At 37.9% G+C, this 17,202-nt stretch overlaps 1 protein-coding gene across 2 annotated transcripts in view; it reads left to right on the top strand.

Moving 5' to 3' along the window:
* Nucleotides 1–17,202, top strand: part of LOC106156575 (uncharacterized) — a 53,421-nt gene that overhangs the window by 3,332 nt on the left and 32,887 nt on the right. For both annotated transcript variants that reach the window (XM_087017061.1, XM_087017060.1), the window contains exons 2-11: nt 3,763–3,858; nt 4,167–9,719; nt 10,063–10,191; nt 10,587–10,706; nt 11,175–11,288; nt 11,487–11,627; nt 13,408–13,550; nt 13,990–14,160; nt 14,482–14,652; nt 16,815–17,019. In XM_087017061.1, the coding sequence (XP_086873187.1) occupies nt 3,801–3,858; nt 4,167–9,719; nt 10,063–10,191; nt 10,587–10,706; nt 11,175–11,288; nt 11,487–11,627; nt 13,408–13,550; nt 13,990–14,160; nt 14,482–14,652; nt 16,815–17,019 (6,805 nt within the window). In that variant the 5' untranslated portion in view covers nt 3,763–3,800. The remainder of the gene's footprint in view (nt 1–3,762; nt 3,859–4,166; nt 9,720–10,062; nt 10,192–10,586; nt 10,707–11,174; nt 11,289–11,486; nt 11,628–13,407; nt 13,551–13,989; nt 14,161–14,481; nt 14,653–16,814; nt 17,020–17,202) is intronic.

Here is a 17,202-nt window from a genome sequence, read left to right as displayed (position 1 = left end):
ATTGAAATGGCCGAACACACACACACACACACACACACACACACACACACACACACACACAGAAGAAAGGTTGCTAAATGTTAGGGTCGTGCGTTTTTACCTTGTTTTTTTTGTGTCTGTGCGTGTTTGCGTACGTGTGTCAATCAAAGTGTGTCCAATGCATTCTATCATTTGAAAAAAAAATGTTTAAAAAATCTGATCACCTTATCAATAGGGTTTGTCGCGCTCTTTTCAATTTATTTCTGGCCTGAAGATTTCATTGATTTGATGTATTTTTGTCCCTCTTTATAATTAGAAATAGACAACTCTAATGAATCTAGGATAATGTCAATTTTATATTTTATTTACCTAATCGTAGAACAAATAATGCATAAAACACCTTTATCAGTTGTTTATATCGGTGGTTAGACGCCAGATGTCGTACCAAGACGGGCTTTAATGTTGCAGTTGCTTTGATATGAAATGACGATGTAAAATCCCTTTATGATGCGGGAAGGTGATTGCCATAGCCATTCTTATTTTATACTAATGCTTTTCACCCCACCGAAAACACCATACAACCCAGGGACAGTGTTTTGTACTGCTCCCATTAAATAAGTAGTTTGCCATTTTTTAACTGACACCCAATATGCACGCACTTTTTTCTGTAGGCAGTTATGAAATACCGAACCTGTGAGATGGAATATCGTGTTACCACGTCTTCAGATATTTTTTTCTGCCCCGGGAGCACAGCATGTTTATTTAAACCTGTTTACGGGATAACCCAACTCAAAAGTCAGCCTCTTAAAAAGTGATATTTGAGAATGTGGAAAGATGTTTTCTGAAGTTTTTTTCAGTGACGTCATATAAAAGAGAAAGTATTCAATAAACAAAAGATTTTAAACATATGACTGATACAAAACGTCAACATTTTATTATGTGCTTTTTTGTCATAGTACTTTTAATGTTAAACTATCATATAGAAAAGGCATTGCTCCACTGAACTATCATTACACACCCCCTCCCCCCCCCAAAAAAAAAAAAAAATCTTAAAATTCCATGTTAAAACAAGTGGATTAATGAATGAAGTTAAAGTATGGGCTCATTTGAGTAAAAAAACTTAAACGAAATTGCATCTGCAGAGGACGTCAGCATTGTATTGGGAGTAACGTGGCGCGTGCATCTAGGTTTTTACAGTATAAATAAATAAATAAATAAATAAATAAATAAATAAATAAATAAAATTGTCAGTTTTGCATTGTACGTAACAATTGGTCCTCCCCTTTAGTTCCCATGATTTATTGTCGTATTACAGCAGCAAGTAATATCCCGGTAATAATTCAAAAACTGCTGTTCTTTCACACAAGACAAGCGGATAAGTAAATTATCTCATTTCCTTTAGATTATGTGATGCACAAAGTAACAAGGCATGTGCTTGCTTTATAAGTGAACTGATAACTCCCCGAACACTAGTCCAAGGTGAAACCTAAAGACGCTTCATTTAAAGCTTTTGTTAAGATAATTTGAAAATTGGTTAAAACGACGTTTTACAGGTTTTATATTCGTCACAGTGGATGCACCACGTAATGCTGGGGCTCTGATTGTGATGAATAATAGCATAGATAACGACTTCCTTGTTGTCTTCTATCACTGTTTCACATAACCGTAACTTACTATCGTGTGAATATTGAGCCTCGATTAGCATTTGAGTGAGGGACTTTCAAAGATACAAACAACGTTGTATGGAAATTGAAGCGGCGTGGGACCATTTGACCTGGGTGGGTAAACTGCAAGTCTACCGGTGACGTCATTAAAAAAAATCTATGGAGAGTCCTACGGTAACGCCCTGCTTAAATTATAAACTTGATAAATTTAGGTCAAATACAGCTTTATTTCAAGTGGGAAGTTTTAATAATCTAAATCAACATCCTCTTAATACACAAGCTCGACCAATAGCGTACTTGCATAAGCATTACGAAAGAGTTGACAGGATTTTTACCGCACACAACTTAACTTGTTTAAAATCCTGTCACGCTGAGTATCAACACTGTATTCAAGCCAAGCTGCACAGAACATTTTTTTTACTTCAATAACACTGAATCACAGGTGGGGATTGAGGCAATAGGATCTCTTACAAAATTTACATCGCAATACATTACAGTAAAACGAAAACCCTTTACACATTAAAAGCATATAAATGGTATTGTGGTGCGCTTTTCATACTGTTTACATGGAGGTCAAAGGAGAATAAAAGTAAAAAAAAAAGAATAGAATGATAAGATGACATTTACCTTACTGCATTCTATAATTATAGATGACATAATTCAAATTGTTTACAAAATTTAATTTGTCCTAAACGGCAGATTATAGCTTAACTAATGATGTTTGATATTATTTAGTATTATTAATTAAAAAAGAAGGCAAGAAGCACAACTGGTTTTAAAAATAAATACATGATCACGAAATATAACAACCGCAAACTTATATGTACCGCTACTTACGGCATTCAAGCACATGTATTATACTGCAATTAATAATGAAAAATATATAAACATGCCTTTTACAGTGTACATATGTTTTAGTAAATAGAGTGGGAATAGATAAAACCTAGCATATTAATATAGCCACACAATAAACAATGACTTGTTATAGAAATAAAAATTTAGTGAGAGCTGGCACTCTCTGGTGGGTCCTAGCTGGTGTAAGAGATAGAGCAGTGGATGGATTCATTCAAAAATAAAGCGAATGCAAAATGAGATTAAAAAAAAAAAAAATAAAACACACACACACACACACACACACACACACTTAGTAAATCCAAGATATTCCACAAGATAATGAATGCACGAATAGAGGGGACGTGGATCATCAATGCATTTCATAACTGCTAACAATAAGCAACGCGGTCCAAATGCATTACTAAAATTTTATCCCGAAATCTGCAACAAACGAGGATACAAGGCACAAAGGTAGAGTACTGAAAAACGATGCAATGTGAGAATGCAACATTCATCTTTTGTCTTCTTTCTTATTTTCTCCTTTGATCATATTCAAAAGCATGGCTGACACATTCCGGTTTATGACAACTCTTTTTGTTGAGGGATCCACGAAGCATCACGCCATACCTTTTAATTTTTTTCCGTTCTTTTTCCGTTCTTTATTTATTTATTTATTTGTTTCGTTAGGCGAAATATTTTCTTCCTTGATTGGCCTCAGGAAAAGTAAAAATGCATGTAATGTATGCACTGTATGTGACATACAAGAACGTGGTTATATCGAGGTGCAGTCAAAAATGTATTGTGATTCAAATGAAGTAACCAGAAGTCCAGGCAGTCTAGGTATGTGGAGATCGGCGAACTAATAAAAAATTGCACGATGGTTGTACCTCCGTGGAAAACATCTGCCTTAACCCTTTTACCATTTATACTTTCGGATGAATTGAATATCATTTCCATGGAACAAAGTTTAGACTTGAAAAGAGGACAGCATTATTACTTCAGACCGTGGAATTAGGGAAAAACACTGTATAACCGAAAATGATATGAATGTTTAATTGAGCTATTTAATAAACACATAAGCCTCATTGGATGTGTATTTTTGTACTAAGCCAGTTAAAGTGCCTTGTATCAATCTTTTTGTTATAGATTTCATATTCACTACAATCTTTGCTTTATGTTTTTAAATATAGAATGTAAAATAATATACATGTACATTCCATAAATACTACTACTGCTACTACTACTACTAATAATAATGGTAGTATATTCATTCTTATTTCTTCAGGTATTTTCTCGGGTTAAGCGTACATTTACTGAAGCCCAATGTCTGGGAGGATAGTGCCCATGTTGATCCTGTTCCTGGGCTCGCTTGCTCTTATAGGTAACTACAATGACTCCCATATGTATTGTCATATGGTCGTTAGTATACAAGATAAGTTTACAACACGCATGGAGCAAATCATTTCTTGCATTTTTAAAAACATCGAGCTTAAGCGAATAAATCAATGATCTTTAGGTAAGACGTCTGCGTTATCGTACACAAACCTTAATTAAATGTTACATGGTACTACTAAACTTTTAAATCCCAGATTCCAAACTCACGGGAGCAGTAAAACTGACAAAGGTTGCGTTTCTGACAATTAAAGTTCTTTCCACAGTCTGCTAATATGTATATGCATTTTTAAATAGCTAGCCAGTCGACAGTTTCATCAGACAGTTCCACGTTGGAAGACAGTTCTACCACGACTTTCGCCACATCAAGTGAACCATCTGTTTCATCAGAGATTGTAACATATATAGGGGATTCAGAATCTTCTGAAGAAAATACATCTACTGATGATTACACATCAACTGATGTGTCCACATCTACTGAAGATGCCACATCTACTGACGATTCCACATCTTCTGAAGATTCCTCATATACATTAAGCATCACATCCACTGAAGATACAATGACAAACTACACATCAGTTGACGCTTCCTCATCTCAAGAGTTCACATCTTCTGAAACTTCCGAAGTAACAGAAGAATTAGCATCTTCAGAAATCCCTGAAACAACAGATACCACGTCTACTGAGGATACAACATCTACTTATGATTCCACATCTATTGAAGACGCCTCATCAAGTGAAGAAGTCACATCTACTGACGATTCCACATCTACTGGTGATTCTACATCTTTTGAAGATGCCTCATCAAGTGAAGAAGCCACATCTACTGGTGATTCCACATCTACTGATGATTCCACATCTATTGAAGATGCCTCCTCAAGTGAAGAAGTCACATCTACTGACGATACCACATCTACTGGTGATTCCACATCTATTGAAGTTACCTCATCAAGTGAAGAAGTCACATCTACTGACGAATCCATATCTACTGAAGATTCCTCATATACATTGAGCATCACATCCACTGAAGATACAATGACAACCTACACATCAGTTGAAGCTTCCTCATCTCAGTATTTCATATCTTCTGAAACTTCCGAAGTTACAGAGGAATTAACATCTTCAGACATCTCTGAAACAAGAGATACCACGTCTACTGAGGATACAACATCTACTGATGATACCACATCTATTGAAGATGCCTCATCAAGTGAAGAAGCCACATCTACTGGTGATTCCACATCTACTGATGATTCCACATCTACTTTTGTTGCCTCAACAACTGATGTTTCCACATCTACTGATGATTCCACATCTACTGATGATTCCACATCTACTGACGATTCCACATCTACTGGTGATTCCACATCTATTGAAGATGCCTCATCAAGTGAAGAAGCCACATCTACTGGTGATTCCACATCTACTTTTGTTGCCTCAACAACTGATGATTCCACATCTACTGATGATTCCACATCTACTTTTGATGCCTCATCAACTGATGTTTCCACATCTACTGACGCTTCCTCATCTCAAGAGTTCACATCTTCTGAAACTTCCGAAGTAACAGAAGAATTAGCATCTTCAGAAATCCCTGAAACAACAGATACCACGTCTACTGAGGATACAACATCTACTTATGATTCCACATCTATTGAAGACGCCTCATCAAGTGAAGAAGTCACATCTACTGACGATTCCACATCTACTGGTGATTCTACATCTTTTGAAGATGCCTCCTCAAGTGAAGAAGTCACATCTACTGGTGATTCCACATCTACTTTTGATGCCTCATCAACTGATGTTTCCACATCTACTGACGATTCCACATCTACTGGTGATTCTACATCTATTGAAGATGCCTCATCAAGTGAAGAAGCCACATCTACTGGTGATTCCACATCTACTGATGATTCCACATCTATTGAAGATGCCTCCTCAAGTGAAGAAGTCACATCTACTGACGATACCACATCTACTGGTGATTCCACATCTATTGAAGTTACCTCATCAAGTGAAGAAGTCACATCTACTGACGAATCCATATCTACTGAAGATTCCTCATATACATTGAGCATCACATCCACTGAAGATACAATGACAAACTACACATCAGTTGAAGCTTCCTCATCTCAGTATTTCATATCTTCTGAAACTTCCGAAGTTACAGAGGAATTAACATCTTCAGACATCTCTGAAACAAGAGATACCACGTCTACTAAGGATACAACATCTACTGATGATACCACATCTATTGAAGATGCCTCATCAAGTGAAGAAGCCACATCTACTGGTGATTCCACATCTACTTTTGTTGCCTCAACAACTGATGTTTCCACATCTACTGATGATTCCACCCCTTCTGATGATTCCACATCTATTGAAGATGCCTCATCAAGTGAAGAAGCCACATCTACTGACGATTCCACATCTCCTGAAGATTCCTCATATACATTAAGCATTACATCCACTGAAGATACAATGACAAACTACACATCAGTTGAAGCTTCCTCATCTCAAGATTTCATATCTTCTGAAACTTCCGAAGTTAACGAGGAATTAACATCGTCAGAAATCTCTGAAACAAGAGATACCACGTCTACTGAGGATACCACATCTATTGAAGATGCCTCATCAAGTGAAGAAGCAACATCTACTGGTGATTCCACATCTACCTTTGATGCCTCATCAACTGATGATTCCACATCTACTGATGATTCCACATCTACTGATGATTCCACATCTACTGATGATTCCACCCCTTCTGATGATTCCACTTCTATTGAAGATGCCTTATCAAGTGAAGAAGCCACATATACTGACGATTCCACATCTACTGATGATTCCACCCCTTCTGATGATTCCACTTCTATTGAAGATGCCTCATCAAGTGAAGAAGCCACATATACTGACGATTCCACATCTACTGACGATTCCTCATCTGCATTAAGCATCACATCCACTGAAGGTACACTGACAAACTACACATCAATTGTGGCTTCCTCATCTCAGTATTTCATATCTTCTGAGGAGGAATTAACATCTTCAGAGATCTCTGAAACACCAAGTACCACGTCTACTGATGATTCCACATCATCTGAAGATGCGTCATTTACTGAAGATGCCTCATCAACTGATTACTCCTCATTTACTGATGATTCAACATCTACTGATGATACCACATCTTCTGAATATGCCACATCTACTGATGATGATTCTGACGATGATTCCGAATCTACTGATGATTATGAATCTACTGATGATTATGAATCTACTGATGATTATGAATCTACTGATGATTCCACATCCTCTGAGGATGCCACATCTACTGATGATTCCACATTTACCGTTGATTACACATATACTTCTGATTTTACCTCCAGTGATGGCACGCTATCTACCTATGTCACAACTAGTGACGGAATTGCACCCTCATCCACTGATAGTGTTTCAAGTATTGGTTCTGATACAGAGATTTTCACAACAATGTTATCAACAGTCACATCCACTGAAAGCATCTCAGCCACTGAAGACACCACAACCACTGAAGGAACAACAACCACTGAAGGTACCACAACCACTGAAGGCACCACAACCACTGAAGGTATCCCAACCACAGAAGGCACCACAACCACTGAAGGCACCACAAGCACTGAAGGTATCACAGCCACAGAAGGCACCACAACCACTGAAGGTATCACAACCACTGAAGGAACCACAACCACTGAAGGCACCACAAGCACTGAAGGTATCCCAACCACAGAAGGCACCACAACCACTGAAGGTATCACAACCACTGAAGGAACAACAGCCACTGAAGGTACCACAACCACTGAAGGCACCACAAGCACTGAAGGTATCCCAACCACTGAAGGTATCACAACCACTGAAGGCACCACAACCACTGAAAGCATTACATCCACTGAAGGCATCACAACCACTGAAGGCACCACAACTACTGAAGGTATCACAACCACTGAAGGTGTCACAACCACTGAAGGCACCACAACCACTGAAGTTACCACAACCACTGAAGGTATCACAACCACTGAAGGCATTACATCCACTGAAGGTATCACAACCACTGAAGGCACCACAACCACTGAAGGTACCACAACCACTGAAAGCATTACATCCACTGAAGGCATCACAACCACTGAAGGCACCACAACTACTGAAGGTATCACAACCACTGAAGGTGTCACAACCACTGAAGGCACCACAACCACTGAAGGTATCACAACCACTGAAGGAACAACAACCACTGAAGGTACCACAAGCACTGAAGGCACCACAAGCACTGAAGGTATCCCAACCACAGAAGGCTCTTCAACTACTGAAGGCACCACAAGCACTGAAGGTATCACAACCGCTGAGAGAATTACAACCACTGAAGGCAGCACAACCACTGAAGGTATCATAACCACTGAAGGCACCACAACTACTGAAGGTACCACAACCACTGAAGGTATTACATCCACTGAAGGTATCACAACCACTGAAGGCACCACAACCACTGAAGGCACCACAACCACTGAAAGCATTACATCCACTGAAGGCATCACAACCACTGAAGGCACCACAACTACTGAAGGTATCACAACCCCTGAAGGTATCACAACCACTGAAGGCACCACAACCACTGAAGGTACCACAACCACTGAACGTATTACATCCACTGAAGGTATCACAACCACTGAAGGCACCACAACCACTGAAGGTACCACAACCACTGAAGGCACCACAACCACAGAACGTATTACATCCACTGAAGGTATCACAACCACTGGAGGTATCACAACCACTGAAGGTATTACATCCACTGAAGGTATCATAACCACTGAAAGCACCACAACCACTGAAGGCACCACAACCACTGAAGGTACCACAACCACTGAAGGCATTACATCCACTGAAGGTATCACAACGACTGGAAGTATCACAACCACTGAAGGCACCACAACCGCTGAAGGCATTACATCCACTGAAGGTATCACAACGACTGAAGGTACCACAACCACTGAACGTATTACATCCACTGAAGGTATCACAACGACTGGAGGAATCACAACCACTGAAGGCACCACAACCGCTGAGAGAATTACAACCACTGAAGACACCACAACCACTGAAGGTACCACAACCACTGAAGGTATTACATCCACTGAAGGTATCACAACCACTGAACGTGTCACAACCACTGAAGGCACCACAACCACTGAAGGCATTACATCCACTGAACGTATTACATCCACTGAAGGTATCACAACCACTGAAGGTACCACAACCACTGAACGTATTACATCCACTGAAGGTATCACAACCACTGAAGGTACCACAACCACTGAAGGTATTACAACCACTGAAGGTACCACAACCACTGAACATATTACATCCACTGAAGGTATCACAACCACTGGAGGTATCACAACCACTGAAGGCACCACAACCACTGAAGGTACCACAACCACTGAAGGTATCACCACCACTGCAGGCACCACAACCACTGAAGGCACCACAACCACTGAAGGAATCACCACCACTGAAGGCACCACAACCACTGAAGGCACCACAACCACTGAAGGTATCACCACCACTGAAGGTATTACATCCACTGAAGGCACCACAACCACTGAGAGAGTTACAATCGCTGAAATCTTCACAACTACTGCAGATACCACAACCTCTGAAGTTATTACAACCACTGCACAAATTACATCAACAGAGGGAATTACAACCATTGGAGTTATTACAACCACTTATGACCCGTGCGAATCTAGTCCTTGTCAAAACAATGCAACCTGTTCTAGTGATGATAACAACGAGGACTTCATTTGTCGCTGCCCTTCAGGTAACAACTTTGTTTCTATCTATCATTAAGATATTAATAGCAGGGGTTTATATTTACCAGATATATATGTTTTATACATGTTTGGCAAAGAAGAAAATTATATTTAAAAAATTGTACAGAAAGTTATCTCAATACTTGTTGTTTGCTGACCCCCCCCTTGCAAAATAAAAGACGTTAAATACGGATAGCCTACCTGATTAAAATTTTTGTTTTGTAAGACGCCTTGACCTTTTAGTTGCAAAAAAGTATTTTTTTATTATGCTCCCACCATCATTATATTCTATTTTGTTCGTAACAATGCTATATTTGAGTCATATCACTGTCTATTCTCTTCATACAATAGGCTTCCACGGGCAAGTATGTGAAACCAACACAGATGATTGTCTGGTACCAGATGGACACATTGGACGATGTTCATCAAATGGAATCTGCAAAGATTTAGTCAATAATTGGCGCTGCGAATGTTTTAATGGTAAGTACATGTAGTTAATATGTTACTGTACGTGTTATGGGTTGGGTACTATGGTGTATTTTGCATTATGGTCTCATAATTAATAAATATCTTAGAAAATGGAGTGCTCAGTAAAAAAAAGGGCATATATACTGTTATTGTACACATTCTTCTGTATTATGTTGCTATCTTAGTTGTCCAAACAGCATTCATTAAATATTAAGTAATATAAACATCTTAGCATGTATTTGAACCTGTATATTTGTATATTCTACGAAAATCATTCAATTTAATTGTCAACGATGTTGAAACGCGTATTGATATGATATTATTGCAAATCTCCTTTCGCCAAAAAAAGTAGTTATCTTTTTTATATTTGAACTGTGCGACATATTCTGAGAGTATAATATTTTCAGGATGGGCCGGAAGAAGCTGTCAAGTCAACATTTGGTGTTCTGGACCTTTACGCGACCCGTGCAGACCCCATGGATACTGTAGCCAAACCACGGATTCGTACACTTGCAGCTGTTTTAACGGTAAATACCATCATAAATGTCTGTACAGTCTAGGGGACCATTCCCATAACCCTGTCGTGTAGCAGATCGATCATATCCGAAGGGATTCTCGCTAAATTGCTTTCTGTTTAAGTGTGTACAAAAGTCAATTGCCCACTAGTAGCTTCAGTGGGCGTGCCAGGCATTTAAGCCGCTTAAACTTAATGCAATTCAGCAAAAATCCCCTCATCAGATTGATGTTGCTAGCATGAAAGGTTTATGGGAAACCAGTCATTTTCTAAAAGCACAATTTGCATCATTGTAATAGCTAACTACGTATGATATCAGTGATGAGATTGAACATACATGTACTTAAGTATGTAAATACATATAACCGACTGAATTTGATTTAAACAAATGCGCATAATGTTAAAGTTAAAAAAAGCATGGTATTTAAAAATGGATTTGTAAGATTAATCGCTATCATCATTAAAAAACATTTTCTTTCAGGTTATACGGGATATAATTGCACAACTAATATAGACGATTGTCTTGATCACGAATGCGAGAACGGTGCCACTTGTGTGGACGGAATTGGCTCTTACACCTGTCAGTGCGTCACAGGTAAGCAGTTAGAAGGGTGATTGGAGAGGATGTGTGTTGGGTTGGTTGCTCCCTTTCTCATTTTATATATATATATATAAATTTTAAATGTATTCGGCAGAATATAAATTATTGAGCACATTATTTCACGCCCATTTCGACTTATTAATGCATATACGTGTGTGGAATATAATATGTTTTAACATTTGTATAAAAAAGGCTACACAGGTGCCACGTGCCAGACGTTGATTGACAACTGTGCCTCCAACCCCTGCAGTGAACACGGCACGTGTGAGAATGGTATCGGGACATACACATGTAACTGTGCAGAGGGGTTCACGGGGAACACATGTGAAACACGTAAGTCTCAATTAAGTGCAGCCATCTGTAGATTTTTTTTGAACTGATATATTTTTTCTTCTCTGCCAAGATATAATGACTGTGGGACAATGACCGAATTTGCACAGTTTGCATCCTTTCCTTACCATCCCCAGTAATGCACTGCATGACGTCACGCCTAGCCCACTGCGCATGCGTGCATTTTTAATGAGTTGCTAGATTGCCATAGGAAAATGAATGGGTTCGCGATTCGTGGGTAATTCGTGAGAATTGACAAACTAACGGCCTGATGCCAATAGACAGCAACGCTGTGCTATGCTTCAAGCAACTCCTGACCAAATATCGCTAGGGTTTTTAAAAAAATTCTGTTGTACACACGTACTAAGAATTTTGCCGTATATTGCCTAGACTACCCTCAGCAAAACGCAAATATTTTCAGTTATAGTGATTTTAGACGGTAGATTCACTCAGAAACAAAGGAAAATTAATTCGTTGCCGATAGCACCAGCTGATAGCAGTAACATACAGAGTCTGATTAAAAAAATTCATGGCAATTGAAGATTTTTTACCACTGTACAATGGAGTCCAAAAAGAGCACTTGGCACAAATGTAAAACTGCCCAGTGCAAGGCCAAGAATTCAATCAGTATTTTCAATCATATTATCAGATTCTACATAAATTGACTGACCATATCACTACTCAGTATTTAACTAATCTCTTAATCCAAAATTAATATAATCATTTAATAATTGTGCAAAATTCTTCTTTCAGATTGCTATTTATTTATATTTTTAATGCTGCAACTGTTCCAAAATAATCTTGTAGTAAAGAAAAAATGCAAATAAGAAGTGGAAGACCAATTTTACCCACAGTATTCAATTATTTGAATAAAAAAAGAATAAGATCACGATTTTACAAATTAAAATAATCTTTCATGAACTCTTTCATGAATAACATATTAAACAAAAATGAAAGTTATAAATCAGTGGTAATGGCTTATTCTGGAATATATGTCCTCTGTACATCATCAGTACCTGACTTGGTACAGTATAGTTACTACTTGGATACAGAGTTAGATTTAATAATGTAACAATAAGAACAATATATATTATAAAAATAAACTTCTCTGCACATATCAGACGCTTGTTACCATGAACTAACACTACTTGACAATGGGCTGAGCACTTATCACAGAGTCTGTGTGCGATGCCATTCTTGTGCTGTGATTGGTTAGTTGAGGCACGTGAAGCCCTACTGTTGCGCCCTCGCGTATCGCGTAAATGCTGCACATTTCTGGCCATGCAGTAAACAAATAAAATGTGATAATTGTCGATAGCTATAGAAAACAAAAATTAATGAGATTCACCTGACCACATTTTGTCCGCTGACAATAAGAGTTCTTCGGGGAAATCACAGTCAGCAGAAGAAATCTTAGGTGGTAATTAAATATCTGTTGATTTTTCTAGAGCTATTAAGACAATGACATAAATAAAACCATATGGATCTTGTAATTTAAGGGATGCAAATGAAATCATACATACATACATGAACATACCAAACGTATTATGTGTGAAACAAAATAAGAATAAATTATCAAAAACTACTTAAAGATACGATCACCCATAAGCATTTTTTTTATCAAGCACAATAGAAAATAACCAATGAGTGTCTTAAATAGAACATTAACGTGGCGTCATGAGGTCTGGATTTGAAATCTAAGGTGGGGCATAACTACACTCGATACAAATAAGAGCAACTGGGTGCATGTCAGGAGAATAATCGCCTTTTTCATAAATTACAGTGATAGTGCCACCAGCAGGAGAGATGTGTTCTTTTGGTGGCGATAGAGACCAAAGCCTCTTTACCAACAGGGACGATGCAGCCAGGCTGATCAGATTATCCAGTTCATTCCGATTCTTCAACAGGAAGCATTATTATATATATGTAAATATGTTTTATTTTGATATTGTTGCACTGCTTTTTTATGTTTTTATTTTGTTTATTGAAGAATAATTATAATCTTTTAGTTAAGTCTTCTTTTTTTCAAAATTGGTTATAAACAAAAATAAAAAAAAATTAAAACAGACATTTTAATTAAAATGAAGAAAGCGAAACTGGATATATATTAGTAATAAATGATAAGGCACATGCATTCATTGAACGAAAAAACAGGGGAATGAATAGATGCATTCATTGAGCAAAAATCAAACAAACCGATAAATAGAAAAAGTTAAGTAAACAAATGTACGAGCAAATATGCATATAACAGCAGCATAGTTCAGTTATTAACATTGAAGCGAAACTGAAATATTAAGAATACTTAAAGCAAAATTACTATTTGGATGTAGTCGGCATTTATATTTTTTTCTGATGTTTTTTCCAGATTGGTACCAATGGCTTGATAAGTTTCGGATATCCGTACAATTCGTTCATACCACGTCCACTGTGTACCGTGCGTGTACCAATCATGGCACCGTTGTGGTACGATCAGGATCTTAGGGGCTACTGGTCCCCCGACTATTACTACACCAATAAACCGGCGATATGGTATAAGGTAATTATTAAGGGGTGGTACATTAACATTTACGAACCAGTGTTGTGGTATTAAGTAGGAATCACATGGCCCTTCCAGACTATTTGACTTAAATCACAGGACTACAGCTCCTACAACAGAACTGTTTGGACATGATGTAATCATTTTTATTCATTTATTCATTTATATGTCTGTGTGTGTATACTTTTACAATGGCTTTTACAGTGTTTATGGCAACCAATGTGTGTTTGTTGTTATATCATGTATACATATGAATACCAAATGTAAAACATCATGATATCACTACTTTTAATTCTTCGCAATTTTATTTTTTTTTTGTAGGTATATTGTAAGACTGGAGATCTTGATGACACCGGGAGATATACCATTGCTCTCGCCGATCATTTTATTAATACATATGGAGGGTTGAAAACGGATTTTACGACAGACTGTGCTATTTCTATTACCTGGAACAACACACGCCCGTATTACTACTGGTACAATCGTAATGAGGTAGGTCTTTGAGGAATGTGCCATGTCCATATATGTACGTAATAGGTTCTTCTAAACCATGCCAATTTCTCACAATAAAACTTTATCAAAGGATGAGGTTATGATTGTTTAAATAGCCTATACTTAGGTTTGCAGTTGTACCACCTTTATATAGAAAAAATATTGTTAGGAGAACCAACCTACAGACTTGACATTTAATATGGAATATTTCAGTTTCGAAGGTATGCCTAGGTGAAAATGCGTTCTTTTTTTCACAAACACCGATCTCATATAAGATATGTGAATGAAAAAGTGTGAAGTCAGGTGTGTCGCTACCAATTAACTGAATATCAGGTTTGTTGAGCTGCTGCATTATGTAATATGCAGTGATTTAATTGGGTAGTGCTCCTTTGGGCTGGTTAAAGCTTGGTTTTGGCAAAACATGGTTCTGTCAAAAAAGTATCTATATGTCTGCAACGACTGCATAGAAGTATTTGAAATTTTGCATGCAAGTAGTCGGGTTTGCATTGTGTAAAATGAGCTATGCAGTGCTTTACGAATTTGTTAATCTGTGGCAGAATGGCGCGAAAAAGACATGCACTGCCAGACAGATAATTGCGCCAAACGAAACGGTCCGCACAGTTTTATAGAGTAATGCCAAGACTGATCTACCTACACAGAGGCCACGCCCAATGTACTGAAATCTCACCACAAGGGTACAGGACCCACTGTCTTTCGGGATATGCTGTTGCAACTAAACAAAAACTACCCTGTCCGATCATGTTGGGGGTAAATTGTCACCAAAATGCATTTTTCAAGGCCCTTAGCGAACAACAAACTGGTTTTAGCAGGTTAGAATACCAGACGACCTCCGAGGAACCCACTGTCAATAGCTAAACATCGTTGTATGTTTCTCTAACGAATTGGGGACCTTGACTGTTTCTGGGTTGAACACTGAAATCTCGTGGCTTTCTTTATTGAGGTCAGTTTTCACCTGTACCGCCCAACAGCCAAAACAGAGTTTACAGACATCCAGAAGAGGCCAACGACGAAGCGTGCGCCGCGTATAAAGTGACTAAGGTCATTAATAGCGTCAGAATTTGGAGTGGATACCACATTGGTGCCAAAACACTAATGGTAGTCATCGACAAAATCCTGAACCAGGCGAAATAAAGAAATAATCTGGGAACGATCTGGTTATCATTTGATAGGGGGCAACTTAGGAACAATTTTAGGTTGCACGGTGAGGTTGACAGTTCACACAGAGCACTTTTAATAGCAGATTAAGTACAGAACCAAGGGAACGAACAGCTACCTTGGTCATCAAAATCGCCATATTTGAACCACATAGACAATATGTGGGTAGACCATTACTCGCCGAATCAATGACCTACATGTCCTATAACAAAACAGGACCAAATTGGACAGTTTTTGACCGATGCCTGGAATGTTATTCCAGATTGAACTTTAAAAACCTAACCCAAGGAATGCCTTGCCACTTGAGAGCGCTGGTAGCAGCCAGAAGAGGTCAAGCGTAACAGCGACCGTTACTGTGACTAGAGACTAACATGAGGGTCCTTTGTGGAGCGTGTGGCTCTTTTACAGACAATAATTTGAAAAATATGGAGGTCCAAAAAATCTCTTTTAATGGTTGTCGTACGACATAGAATAGGCAATGTGTTTTTGTTTGCTTCTCTGGCGAATTCCATTAATGAACTGATATCACAATGACATCAGAGAGATAATTAAAAGATATTATAACACGATTTTAATCCTTATTTTCATTTATCAGTCAGAAAAATAGAAAAAAAAACTGATGAAAAATGATTTGGAAAAAAATATTCCATATTAAATGTCAAGTCTGTATAAATTTCATGGCCGGACACATAAGATGAAATTCCTTGCTTTATTTTTATCATATTTGTTAATTACGATATCAATACAGAATACAGCAGAATTGTTATTATTTGTTCATTTTACCGTTTGGTGAAATCAGTTACACAGTAACTGCCATTTTGTAAATTTTGAATAAAATTGTTACACACATTTAAAACCGATGTTTGTCACACCCTTGTAGTTTGCTTTGGTGTGTTTATCAGTATAATGTAATATGACATTTTTGAATATCACAAGTAAAGAGCCTTTATAAAATGTGTGCCATTATTATTTTGTGTTTTCAACAGAGAAGCAGCTATCAGGTGATCTTAGCAACGGACAGACAGCGTTCCTTTGGCATAGTTAATTACTGTGACTTTAACCTGGGGGTATCCCGCAGGTCTTACATAGGATATACCACTGGAGCTGGGTGCTGGAGGGGAAACTTTTTCCAACACTCGGCATCGGGAAGAAGACTGTCTTCGAGATTCAATACACAGAAAGGAAATACTGGTAAGGCATTGAAATGGCTTCTTAGATTGATTTGGTTGAAGTTTAACATTAAAAAGGGATTTGCTTTTTTTTTGAGTGCATCCCCGTGTTCAAACATATACAAAACTTAATGTTTTATGATATCACCATGTGACAAAAAGGATTGTTCTTCTGCAATATATACATGTACGCACATATTTTTTC

Source organism: Lingula anatina, chromosome 7 (assembly GCF_051362555.1).
Source record: "Lingula anatina isolate TDL-2025a chromosome 7, LinAna3.0, whole genome shotgun sequence".
NCBI classification, from domain to species: Eukaryota; Metazoa; Brachiopoda; class Lingulata; order Lingulida; family Lingulidae; genus Lingula; species Lingula anatina.
Note: the sequence above shows the minus strand (reverse complement) of the source record. Positions and strands in the feature narration are given on the sequence as shown.